Source organism: Gossypium raimondii, chromosome 3, assembly GCF_025698545.1.
Source record: "Gossypium raimondii isolate GPD5lz chromosome 3, ASM2569854v1, whole genome shotgun sequence".
Taxonomy (NCBI): Eukaryota; Viridiplantae; Streptophyta; class Magnoliopsida; order Malvales; family Malvaceae; genus Gossypium; species Gossypium raimondii.
In genome coordinates, this window is record NC_068567.1 from 59773666 (window position 1) to 59787231 (window position 13566).

The following is a 13566-nucleotide window of genomic DNA, read 5'->3' on the forward strand; positions in this document are numbered from 1 at the left end:
TAAGCGATTGGATGTGGTGCGAGACATTTAGTTTATTTTTTATCTCATACTATAGTATTTAATCTTATCACCACCGCTATTTTCACACTAAATACACCTCCCATTTAAACTCACCCTAAAAATATATTTGTTATGACTATAATCACCAGATTTAGGTGAGATAATAATGATCTCTTTTTATATTAATCAGTGGTTAAATCGATTCTCGTCCTAAGTATGGAGTAGTTTTAAATCTAATGACTAGCATATACCGCTTTAATAGGCCTATCGAACGTGAAGGGTTAATCATTGGACTTGTCTATGGAATACTTTGGACAATAAAAAAAACATGACCATTGAAGCATCTTTGTTATAGATTAAATTGCATTTTGTTATATTTACTCAAAAAAATTACAATTAATATATAAATTCATTATTCATGTTCAAAATTTCATCTATTTTAATTGTTAAAAATCAACGTGGTTGACAAGATAATAATTACATGTGGCGTGTTATGTGTACCTCATCATAATATATAGGGATGAGTTTTAAAGCTGTATAAATGGATGAAGCTTTTAACAAAATGACTAGTTTACTCTTTGATTTAACATAGAGAGACTAATTCACTATTCTATTAATAAAAGGGATAAAATATAATCTAATTATTAATACAAAGATAATCATAATACTTTCACTAACATTTTTCTGGCTTCCCATGTTGAAAAGAAATATTGAGGCCTTTTCAGTAAGGTAGGAAGTCAATTCTAATCTAATTTTTTTTATTTTTAATTTATTTATAGTATTAATCAGTTTCAACTGTAAAGGTGCGTTTGGTTCGCTGTATTGGATTAGAGGTGTAATAGCAAATCAACTGTTTGGTTGAATGTAATGGAATAGAGGCGTAATAGTAATATTGTGTTTGGTTGAATGGAATAGAGGTGTAATAGCATAATGGAAAAAACTAAAATGACTAGAATACCCTTAGCATAAATTTATTTTGGTAAATGATTATTGTTATTGTTATTTAAATTTTAATAAGATTATTATTATCAATAATAAATATTTTAATCATATTTAAACATAATTATTATTAAATATATTTTAATTAAAATATATAATTTAATAAAATTCTTAATAATTAGCGAAATTTGTTTTGGTAAATTATTATTGTTATTGTTATTTAAATTTTAATAAGATTATTAATATCAATAATAAATAATTTAATCATATTTAAACATAATTATTATTAAATATATTATAATTAAAATATATAATTTAATAAAATTCTTAATAATTAATATTCTTATATGAATTTACTCAAATCATAATATATGATATTGTAAAATATAAATTAACATAATTATTATTAAATATATTATAATTAAAATATATAATTTAATAAAATTCTTAATAATTAATATTCTTATATGAATTTACTCAAATCATAATATATGATACTATAAATGAAAACTTGAAATAATTAATATTAAATATATTTTAATTAAAATAATTTAAACATGTAAGTTAATATGACATTAAACATGTAATAATATGTTTGTTGCATGATATTTTGCAAATAATATAATTTAATGGCTACCTTTTGGATTAAGACTAAAATTTCAAAATTTAAAAACTACATAGATTAAAAATATGATCAAACTAAAATATAAAGTCTAAACATGCAATTAGGGGTGAGGGTTCGATCGAATCGAATGAAAAAATTTTGAGTTAATCAAGTTGACGAGTCCTATTTTATTATCTTAACTCGATTTGAATTTTAAAAATTATTTTGAACTTTTTGTTTTGTAATTTTTGTTGAGAGAGAGAGACCAATTTGCTCATTTTCAAAATTGACAGGGATCAAAGGGATATTTACACTAATATATTATTCGAATTGCTTGAACTTGAAACTCAAATTACTTATTCGAGTTGACTCGAATAACTCAATTCAATTAACTTGAAATTCGTTTTTTTAATCGAATTGAATTTTAAGGTGCTAAGAGTAAAAGTACCACTACTAAAATATGAGGTAATAGTTAGACTTTTGTTTGATGTAACTTGGCAGGTGACGTACAAATTTATTGTTTAGCCTATAATAAAATGACAGAACAATAGTTACACTAATATATTGTTTGATGCAAGATATTGCATGGAGCTGTACCAAAGATATCCTATAATAATTTGTTCCACTAATGTAAGGGCAAGGACTGTTATAAAGTACATAATCTACCCGAAAGGTAAATAATTTCTCTTGATTAATATAGTAACAGCAAGACAATTATTTATTGTCACCTGTTCATAAAGTAACTATTTTAGAAGCAGTTTTAGTTTTGCCAATGACACTCTCATGAATCCAAAACTTAGCAAATATGATTTCATACAATGTCCTCTTACCTTGTCTAGAAAAGTAGACGTGTGTAGTACTAGCCAGGCAAATAATATAATATTCTATACATTGTTCATATATTAAATCGGGTTTCCATGTTTGAATTTACCCCAAAACTTAGAAAGCACAATAAATAATAAAACATAATCACTTCCATAGCTTCCGTAAGGACATGTTTTTCTCGCTCTCCTTCTTCATTACTTTCGCCACCGCCATCTCGAAATCTTCCTGTGTTACGTGGACTCTCCTTTCCCTCAAAGCAAACATTCCTGATTCCGTGCACACAGCCTGCAAAAAAACGGAATAGAGTTTTTCACAAATTAGCACAAACACAAACCAGTTAAGAATCACAAGCCTAAGGCCTTGGGTCTGACTATCCAACTTATGTACTAATAAATCCTCAAATAAATCATCTCTCTATGCGGTTTGGGAGTTGGGGTAAGGGAAGGAGATAGGAAACTAGAAGAAAAGATGCTATTCACAGCTTGCCAACCATATTCTGAATGGAAGCAAGATGTCTGCATATCCAGAAGCACATCTTATTATCTGAAAACATACCCAGAAGCACCGTTCATCTTCTCAGCAATCTTCTTTAGATCAATCCCTCTCATCAAATTCATTCTTCTAGAATGTATTTTTAAGATGTCGAAACGAGACTGCATATAATTGAACAGACAATATAAGTACCTAAAGAGACATAAGATGCATTCCAGAAATAAGAGAAATTCTGGTACACCCGTAGAAGCAAACACTGCTACTATGGGACTGCTCTATTCACTGCATATTTTTCATAATACCCAGAACGGGTTGAGAAAAAAAAAGACCAGGGCAAAAGAACCAGAACAAGTATGTTACTGAAAAAATTTGGCTTCTAATGTAAGATGCAATTTGAGAAATTCATTGCTCTGAATTTGAGAAATTTATACCAGTGAGAACGTAAGATGCATTTTTGCGTTTGACCAAAAAAAAAGAATCACTTCTTTTACAACATGACATGAATGAAGAAATACGCAATGCCTGTTGTTTTCCTTCCTATTTGATGTTTTTATCATGATTGTAAGTTGTAACGCGTCATATTAAGTAATTTTATTAAGAAAATAGATGAAGCACAGAATACTGAGACTCAAGCCTTATGCAGGAATCAAAATTGACTCACCGTCTGCCTTTCTAAACAAAGAATCTAGTGGAACAAGCATATCTGCGGCAAAAACCCTCAAGACTGCGATAAACAACAAATTTCATATAGGTAGAAACCAAAATAAAAGAAAAATGCAAAACTCCAAGGAACTCGCGAATCTTCACTCTTGAAGAAATGATAAATTTATTACGAACCTCCTAATTCCATTTTGTAAAGAAATGATAAATTTCAATTAAGAAAAAGGAGCTGGAAATTATTAAGAGACGAATACAATCACCATGCATTGTGAAATATTACGAATACAATCAAGCCTACCATCTTGTTATTATGTGTAAAGACACCGAGAAGCACCAGATAGCTTCCATAAATTGGGCGAGGATTTAACACAAATATGCAAAAGAATACAGTATAGCTAATCTACAATTCAAGAATACTCGCTTGTAAAGGAAATGCTCAACAAGTTCCACCAAGAAGAAAAGAAACATGCATTTTACTACAGCATAACAATCAATGATAAGTCCACCAATAAGGGACAAAAAAGAAGAAGCTAGAATCATACACTAAAACGATAGGAACAAAATAAAAGGCAACTTTTGCAAAGTATAATGAAGAACAAACACTTTCTCAGAGTAGCAAGAAAACGTAGAGTATGCCCTTTACGTACCTGGTTCCTTTCTATGGAAAAACAACACAATCGACCATAAGGTGCAAATCAGGTACATTGACAGCCCTTAATACACGCACATCGCCTGGGTGCAAGCAGGGGTTTTTGGCATAACAGATTAAATGGCATAACATAACAGATCATTATTTCTCAACGATGCGAGTTAAACATAACAGATCAAATGGCATAACATAACCTAAATTCCATTGAAATGCAAGCCAGTTGTAAAGAAACAAGGTTGAGTCTCCTCAGTTTTACCTCAAATTTATCATGAAACAAACAGAAAACCGATACAAGAGTAAAAAGAATTTTGCAAAAAAAAGGAAATATTACCTGATAAACGTAGGGTTGAAAAGGAGTAGAAAGAAAAGGGGCAGCCATTGAATGATCTCGAATTTGAAATCAAATCCTTGAAGTTTTCGAGGTTTTAATCAAATCTAATTGAAGGGAAAATGAAATTAAAAACAAAATTCACTTGTTCCATACATTCTTTGTCGGCGGTCGATGGACGGTGACATTGGTAGTTGTAAAGAAAAAGAAAAGAAAAGCTTGAGAGACAGACGGAGCAAATCGGCAGAAGGCAGAAGGAAGGAAGAGGAGACGCAATGGGGAAGCCAATCGGGAGGGTAAAACATGAAGGGTAAAGGAAGCAGCACCTAAACTGAGCTTTGGGGATGTATTACGAATCGGTGGATTTCACCGATTAAGTCAGGAATGTATTACACCCGTAATATCATTACCATGAACCAAACAAGGGAATAAAAGGGGCTTAAGTGGGGCCCACTGATTAGGGGTGTATTGGCAGCCAATACACCCAACCAAACATGCTCTAACAGTTTGTTTTTACACTATTAAATATATTTCTACTTTTTTTTTTGTAAATTAAAAAATATATTTTCTATCCAATATCAGAATAGTTTTTTAAATTGATTTCTTTTTCAAAATTACATCTCCCACTGAAAGAAAAGAGTCAACGTGGCGTTAATGATGAAAGTCAACTATTATTAACAGAAAAAATTGTCAATGTTTTACTTCAACACAAAATGTCACTCTCATCCGCCTATTAGAACATTTTGTTTTAATCTTTTAAGGTTGAGGTTTTGAAATTTCAAGATTAGTTTTATTTAATAAAAATATTATGTATAAGTTTTTAATTTATATTATATTGTATTAAGGCATATTCATAATGTGATGGGATTTTTGTTTAAAAATATATTTACAAAAAACCGGATAGAAAATAATTAAATTTTAATTGGGTCCGTAAATTTGAAATTTTGAAGATTATGATATTTTAAATTAAAATGTGCAAAACAAAACAAAACAAAATAATATTCATAGTAAGAAGGATTTTAGTCATTTTTCAACTATGTTAATGTTTGGTTAAGCTTGAGAATAATTTAGATGTATATTATATATAGTATAGATTTTTATTTAAAGCTCATTAAAAAAGGTAATTTATTTTATTTTTTCATATATACATATATATTATATATTATTTTCATTTCCATAACTAGGGTTTTGTGATATGTTTGATTAATTATAATTTTACTGTAATTATTATTTAAGTAAAAATAAATAGAAGATTAATGAATATTACATTTACAACACAATAATAATATGAGTGAAAATTTTATATAGTAATATATTTATTAAAAATTTAAGTTATAACCAATTGATATATAAGTTGTTTTTACGTCGAGTAAGTAGTTATTTATAAAAGATTGTATAAAAATATTACTGTCGATTGAATATTAGTTCAGCTATTCAACAAATTCATATTACCAAAAAGAATTAATTGCATAAAGAGTTAGCTACAACAGACATCCTCAAATTATGGCCCTTATTTTAAATTAGTCCAAAAACTTTAAAATATTTTAATTACATCTAGAAATTATTATTGTTATATCAATCATGTCATTTTATTATTAAAATCGACATGTCAAATTTTATAAAATAGGAATATATTTTAAAAGAAAAATAAAAATAAAAATTACTAAATAACAAAGCTTCCATAAAAACTTGAAAAATCCAAAATTTAAGATTTTAAAACATTTATTTTACAATATTTATTTAAAATTTACATTCGAATTATGTTACATAAGATCTGATGTGTCGTTTAGCAGCTAACTTAAGATTTTAGTAATGAAATAACATAATTGATATAACCTCAATAGTTTGAAGATGTAATTACAATAAATTGAAGTTTGGGGATCAATTTAAAATGAAGGTAAAAATTTAGGGATGTTTAGTGGAATTAACTCTTGCAAAATAATAGCAGTTCCGGGGGCTATCGAAGCAATAAACAGTTATCGTGTTGCTATTTAAGCCCAAACGGCTAAACCCTCGTTGTAGATAAAATTTGAGGTCGTCGCTGCCCCCATTTGACCACATCCAACATGCCTCGCCGAAACTCTGGTTAGCTTCTCGTATCTTCTTTCAGATCTATTCTTAATCAGAACATTTTATTTGCATATTTTATCTCTAATTTATTTGTATTTAGTTACCCGCATCCTCTTCCACCTGATTTCTAGGGTTATTATTCATTCATTGGTTTAGGATTATTTAGTTATTTGGATTTTTTTTTAGCTTGATATAGAGTAGTTTCTTATCCTTCTCTGCTATTATTACATGTTTGAGCTTGTTATTGGAACGTTTTTATTGTTATACGTGTGAAGTATCTTGAACTTGGAGGTGATGATAGATTATTGATTTGTATGTTAATGTTGTATATGTTATAACTATACCTGTCATTTCCTTTTATTGTTCTTTGTGGAATCTCTTTTCTTTTCCCTTGACTTTTTCTTTTTCCTTCCATTTTGTTGGTACTGTTTTGCAGGAAGATCTGCTTCTCGCCCAGCCCCTCGTCCTGCTCCGGCACGTAGCCCACCGCCTCAACCTGGTAACTAACTTCTTCAGTATGATTTATGTAGCAAACATGATATGGGTTTCATTGATTTGGTTAATTTTAGCATCTGTTGTTTTGGTAAGAGATCGAGCAACATGATTAATTCTACTTAATAATCTGCTCCACAGCTCAACATGCTCCTCCTCCAGCTCCTGCTCAGAGTGGAAGTGGGGGATCCCTTCTTGGAGGCATAGGCTCAACAATAGCTCAGGGTATGTGAATAGATCTTCTCAGATGGTGGACAAATTGCTCTATCTGAATCCTGATTGCTTTGTCATGATTTATTGTTCTGATTTTAGTAATTCTTTTACATTGTAGGCATGGCTTTTGGAACTGGAAGTGCTGTAGCCCACAGGGCTGTCGATGCTGTTATGGGTCCTCGTACTATTCAACATGAAACTGTTGTTTCCGAGGCTGCAGCAGCCCCTGCCAATAGTTTTACCGGCTCTGATGCATGCAGCATACACTCTAAGGCATTCCAAGACGTAAGTGGAAACTTCACTCTCTGTTACTTGGTTACTTGATGGTTTAGTTGTTTGTTAATATGTTGATAAATTTCACATGCCATGGCTGGCTGACCGGAACTTTGAACTGGAAACATGATTATCAAAATTCTAGCAGTTTTGTTGTGTTCTCTTTACAGTTAGCCTACTACCTTGTTAAATCAGGGTTTTGGTACCTATTCACTTTGTTAGTATGGATGATACAAAATTCTCTCGGTATGCCTAGCGACACTAATGCACTGATATTTTATTGTTTGCGTTTCTTGTAGTGCCTGAATAGCTATGGGAACGAAATCAGCAAGTGTCAGTTCTACATGGATATGTTGTCTGAGTGCAGGAAGAACTCTGGATCAATGTTGGGTGCCTAAATTTATGCCTCATTTGTTGCTTCTACAATGCAATGTCAGCTTTGGCCTTCACTTCTGTTTCTCTTTTATTGATGATGATGATGAAGCTGAACTCCCTTCAATGATTCAATAATATTTATCTTTACTGGCTGAACCTTGATATTGTTAAAAAAAAAAAAAACCTGGAAAATTTTATTAAACCTGGAGAACACAAGTTCCAAACTACGCACAGCTATTTCATTGTTTTGTTGTCTTAGCATATAATAAATCTGTGCTATCACAACCTCCCTAAACTTCCATCTAAACTCTTAAAAAACTTTCTTCTCAAAAATGGGTTCCTATTTACGATCCATTTTTTTGAAAATTTTCATAAGTTCGATCATAATCTACCCTTGAGGAAACTGGTGCACAATTTCTTCCATGCATCCTTATCAGGCTCTACTTTCCCCAGATTTGCTTTCAGCTCATCAGCATATGAATCCTGCATTTCATTATAATGTCAATATGTGTTATAACTAAATCATCAGGGGGCTTGAAACAGATCAAATGGTAGATATAATACTTCGATAAAGCTGAGCTGCATCAGACGGTCAATCAGGTGAAGAAGAATGTCTTTGGTGTATTCAGGGTGGCCTTGTATGCCCATCATATGATCCCCATACCTAAACATCTCGACACCAGTTTTTTCGGACCATGCTATCACCTCTGCCTCTGGTGGAAGTTCTCGAACCTATAAGCATATTAAAGAAAGATTGTTTAACAACACGAAATGTAAAAATGGTTTGATCATTTACCGAGCTAACCAATCAAAACCTCGTCTTGGTGGCACTCAATCACCGAAAGAGTCGTCGGAATATTCAGAGATGAGAAGAGTGTAGATGTAGACGATGACAAATGAATGGCTGTCACTCCAATATCCCACCCTGAGATGGCTCGCCCTGTTTTTCCTCCCAGTGCTCGACTGAGAATCTGATTAAAATAACAACAAATTACTTTTTATGGCATAAGCACGGAGCAAAAGGATACCAAATTCCATGACTCGACAAAAAAAATAACACAATGAGGTGGCAAACACGTTTTATGCATAAACTAAAACTTATCTTGTCGACAATTTTCTTGAGCTGTGCATATTTTAATAGGGAACGTATTTATCCCAACATATTATTGTGAAGTTTTAAAACATATAAAAAAAGTTATAATGGTTTTGATTGAGAGTACGTACATTCTAGAAATTATACAGAAACGTTAGATTAAGCTATTATGCATCTAGTGGAAAGCATATCCAATTCCCAATAAAAAAAATCCAAAAATCCCACACCTTCATCTCAGCCATGTGTTAGGCAAACACCAATATTTTTATTTCAGTTTTAATTTATCAAATGTTTTGATACTATAGAAATAATTTAGAAAATAAGAATTATTTAAAAGAACAGTTTCCTTTTCCCCTAAAGTTTTAGATTTTCTAAAGATAAATTGAAATCTATTTTATTTATAAAGTTAGAGATAAATTTGAAAGAAAAAGGAAGGTTGTCAGTCATCTTCCCCTCCCTAAAGTGTCAATTTATTATCAATTAATATATTACAATAAAACACAAATTCATCGACTTGAATGGTAAGAATTTCTATGTAATATACTAAAGAGCAAATTACACGCTAACCAAAAGGAAAAAGAAACACGTACTACGTGTAAATAATGGCTCATATCATACCAGAATGAAGTGCATGCTCAAAACACTTTCCCTCCACCTAAACTTGGGCCCTTTGTGAATATTAGAATCCAACCATATTGACAATAACATTTTGTACACGTGAAATAATTCTAATAATTTTTGCACACCTAACCATTTCCATTTCAAAATTATTAAAAGAAAGATGATAAAATATTAATTCGATTGATATGTGTATTATTGTCAATGTAAGAAGACGTGAGTTCAATTGCGCTAAAACGCATTACCCTCCCATTTATGAGTTGGGAAGAGTTTATAGAGAATTGTAAGCATGGGATCAAAAAGAATAGATATGATCAAAACTTATGAAATTGTTAAGAAGAACATTTAAAAAAAAAGCAATGCTGAAGATTTATTATTTCACATTTTTTCAAAATTTAAAAATCTAATTATATATAGATAATAAACTAAATTATAAAATGCTGGATAAAAATTGATACGGTGAATAAGGAAAAAGTCAGAATGGCATCATTTAATTATATATTATTATAAAAGTTAAAATGTAATTTTATTATTTTAATAGTTTATAAATTTTTTAAAATTTTATTATTTTGGGATCAAATAAAAATTGAGCCCCTGCCAAGAGGTTGGCACCACCCTAAATGCTGACGCTTACATTAATATTTTCTTTGATTGAATGGAAGCGAGTATTTTTAAAAGAAATTAAAAAAAAATTTATTGTGGAATACAAAATTCAAACAAATTGTAAATAAAATTATATATTTTATTATATTTACTTTAAATTTTGATTTAATAATCATTCATCTACTCATTTAAATTTTAAAGTTATTTTTACAAAATTTTAATGTTTTCTCTAAATTTAATTAAAATAATTAGTCTATTATCTATTTACATTATTTTCAATATTATACAAAAATTGAATATATTGTAAAAACCATTATTAGTTTGTTGAGGGTTACTAACTTATTATCCAAATTGGTTATCTAATATTTAAAATTTTCAAAGTATGCATTTGCAATAAAATACCAAAAAATCAAGTTTTTGTAATTGAACATATAATTTTATTTTATTATCAATAGTTTATTTTAGGAAAAGTGTAACAATTCATTTATATCTTTTTCCAAATTCCATTACTTTCATTATTTGTATTTTAATCAAGACATTATTTTTTAATTGATTTAACTAATTATTTTTCTATTCTTAATTATTTTCTTTAGTATTTTAGATATTTTATATCAAAATTACTAATTCAAGTCTTAAAAATTTTATAACTGTTTTTCATTTTATTTTTAAAACTAAGATTGTATTTTAATTATGACAACGTAATACGGTTTTTAAAATTTGTTAAGTTGAATTTTAAGATAATATATTTTATTTTCATTTAAAAAGTATTTTAGTAAAATATTTTAATTTTTTTATAATTATAAAATTTTAAAATTATGAAAATATATTTTAATATTTTAGTTATTTCTTAAAATTATTCTCTAAATAGATTAATTCAAATTTATAGTATTTCTTAAAGCGGAGCAATCTGCAACTGTTTTGTGACTCAGTTCAGATCGATGGACCACCCTTTTTTGACGAGTCGACTCGAAGCCCGAGGGATCACAATCCTAAAAACTGAGTTGAAACACGTTTTTTCAAATACTTGGATAGCTCAGGGCTTTCCATGTATATTAATTTCAGTAATCGGAACTGACAAAAGGAAACTAGTTTGTTTTTATTTTTTTTACCCCTAATATTAATGAGGATTTGAGTTCATTTTCCGGCTAAGATATTCTCAGAAAAATCCCAAAAGCGAAGGTTCCAGTTTGAAATGTTCAACAGAAAATTTTAACAAACAATCGAATGCTGTAAAAGAAAATTCACGAATTCAAAGGAAATGAAAAAAAAATACCTGATGACCGAAGCAAATCCCGAGAACTTTTTTGTTCATGGAATCCAATTTTTTCAAAAGAGCAATCAATTTGCAGATCCAAACATCGTTCCCATGCGCATCATTGCAACTCCCGGTTATAACGAAGCCGTCAAAGTTCGCGATCTCATCATCGTCAGGGAACTCGCCATTGGCCACCTTAAAAACTTCCCACGCCTCGCCTTCCTCCGCCAGCATTTCGACGAACACCCCGTAATATCCTCCGTACCTCTTCTTAACATAATCGGAATCCTCCGCACACAGAAGCACAGCAAATCTCTTCCCATCCCCCATAATAATAATAATTTCAAATCCTTAAAACAAGAACTATCTCCCCCTCTCTTTCTCTTTATAAATATAGATGTGTTGAAGGCTAAAGCTTGAATGTTTAGAGAGAGAAAGAGAGTGAAAGAGATAAAAAAAAAAAAGTTCTCTCTCTATGATTTGCAGAGTGAGAGAGATTTTGCTGTTCCTCTTGGTGTGTTGTTTTAGGAATGTTAAAGATTTTTGAGCGTTTATTATGGTGAGGATTAGGTAACCTCAATTAAAACTATGGCCTTGGCAGATATGCTTTGCCCAATTTGCCCTTCTCCTTCTCAGCTGGCTTACCGAATTAGATGGTTTTATAGTCATTGACAATTATTGTTTTTATATTTATATAATTTTGATATATTAAAATCCATATTTTATATAGACTTAATACAAATATGAATCTGACTTTTTTTATGTGGTATTTGTATTATTTTTTAGTCTAATGTGATAACAAAAATATATTTTTTAATATTTGGAGCTAACGATATTAATTTTTTAGTGTTTAATTTTAGGATTTAAAATTGATTTAATGAAAATTTTAATAAACTAATAAGATTAGTAATTAAATTTTATCAAATTTATTTTAAAACTAAATTTATTTGATAAACTAAATGTAAAATTAAATAAATTTACAATTAACATTACTTTTATTCCATTAAAATCATGAAAAATTCAAACATAATAATATTAGCAATTAATTTTCATCAAATTAACCCTAAAACCGAATTAAACAGAAAAAGTTAACCCTTTTACCTCCAAATACCAAAATAAAATAATTTTGTCAAATACATGTACCACATTAAAAAAATGTCAAACTCGAGTACCAAATAATATATTAAGCCTTTTATATATTAATATATTAATATTTTATATATATATATATATATTCATTTATATATATTGGGTTAAAATTTGCTATTACTCTTGTAGGAAGCATAACTTGTAGATTTAATCATTGATTCTTAATTTAATTATTTTTAATTCTTATATTTTTAAAATTTTGAAAATTCAATCTTTATCTCAATCGTTACTTGTTAAATCTATCAACTAAAATAATGTAGTTTCTTTTGTGATTTTATGTGAATATCACAAATTGACACGATATTATATATGTGATAATAAAATATTTGAATCAGAATTCAAATTTTAAAAATATATCAATTCATTTTTTGGTGAATTATAATAATAGAGTAAAGTCCGAACAACAAAGGCGACTAGCGCAACTTAAATCAAGAACACACTTGAGACAATAAACACCCTTAACCATCAGACCATCGTATGAAGACCAACTATATTCATCTTTTATTATATTATTGGATAAAGAAATGTTTCTACGGGCTAGTTTGGCAATGCTTTTGAGAAGTGCTTTTGAAAAGTTTAGTTTAAAATTTGAGTGTTTATCGTTGCTATCAAAAAGTGCTTTTGAGAAATAAAATGTTCATTTTAGACATGTTATTATCAAGAAACAAATATGCATTTAAATAATATTTAAATTAGTTAATATTATTATACTTTAGTAAGAATATAAAAATTTATTATAACTTCTTGTTAATATTTTAATATATGAAATATAAATTTTAAATATTTTTAAGCAATAAATATTAATTATTTATAAAATTTAATTAGAATATATAAATTATATTTTAAATATTTAAATATTTGTAATTAGTATTTTAAAAAAATATTTTTTTATTAACACATTTGTAATTAAGCACCAAGAAAAGAAAAA

At 29.0% G+C, this 13566-nt stretch overlaps 2 protein-coding genes across 2 annotated transcripts; one reads left to right on the forward strand and one right to left on the reverse strand.

The window, feature by feature from the left end:
• The first annotated feature begins 6477 nt into the window (after positions 1-6477).
• LOC105795124 (uncharacterized) lies at positions 6478-8076 on the forward strand. The gene is made up of 5 exons (XM_012624612.2): positions 6478-6582; positions 7004-7066; positions 7201-7284; positions 7391-7557; positions 7845-8076. The coding sequence occupies exons 1-5, from the start codon at positions 6564-6566 to the stop codon at positions 7941-7943; spliced, it is 432 nt and encodes a 143-aa protein (XP_012480066.1). The 5' UTR covers positions 6478-6563; the 3' UTR covers positions 7944-8076.
• Positions 8077-8090: 14 nt separating this feature from the next.
• LOC105795123 (gamma-glutamyl peptidase 5) lies at positions 8091-12027 on the reverse strand. The gene is made up of 4 exons (XM_012624611.2): positions 11508-12027; positions 8736-8891; positions 8485-8652; positions 8091-8403 (listed from the first exon to the last, which is right to left on the reverse strand). Exons 1-4 carry the CDS (start codon positions 11817-11819, stop codon positions 8302-8304), a joined length of 738 nt encoding a protein of 245 aa, XP_012480065.1. The 5' UTR covers positions 11820-12027; the 3' UTR covers positions 8091-8301.
• Positions 12028-13566: the final 1539 nt, after the last annotated feature.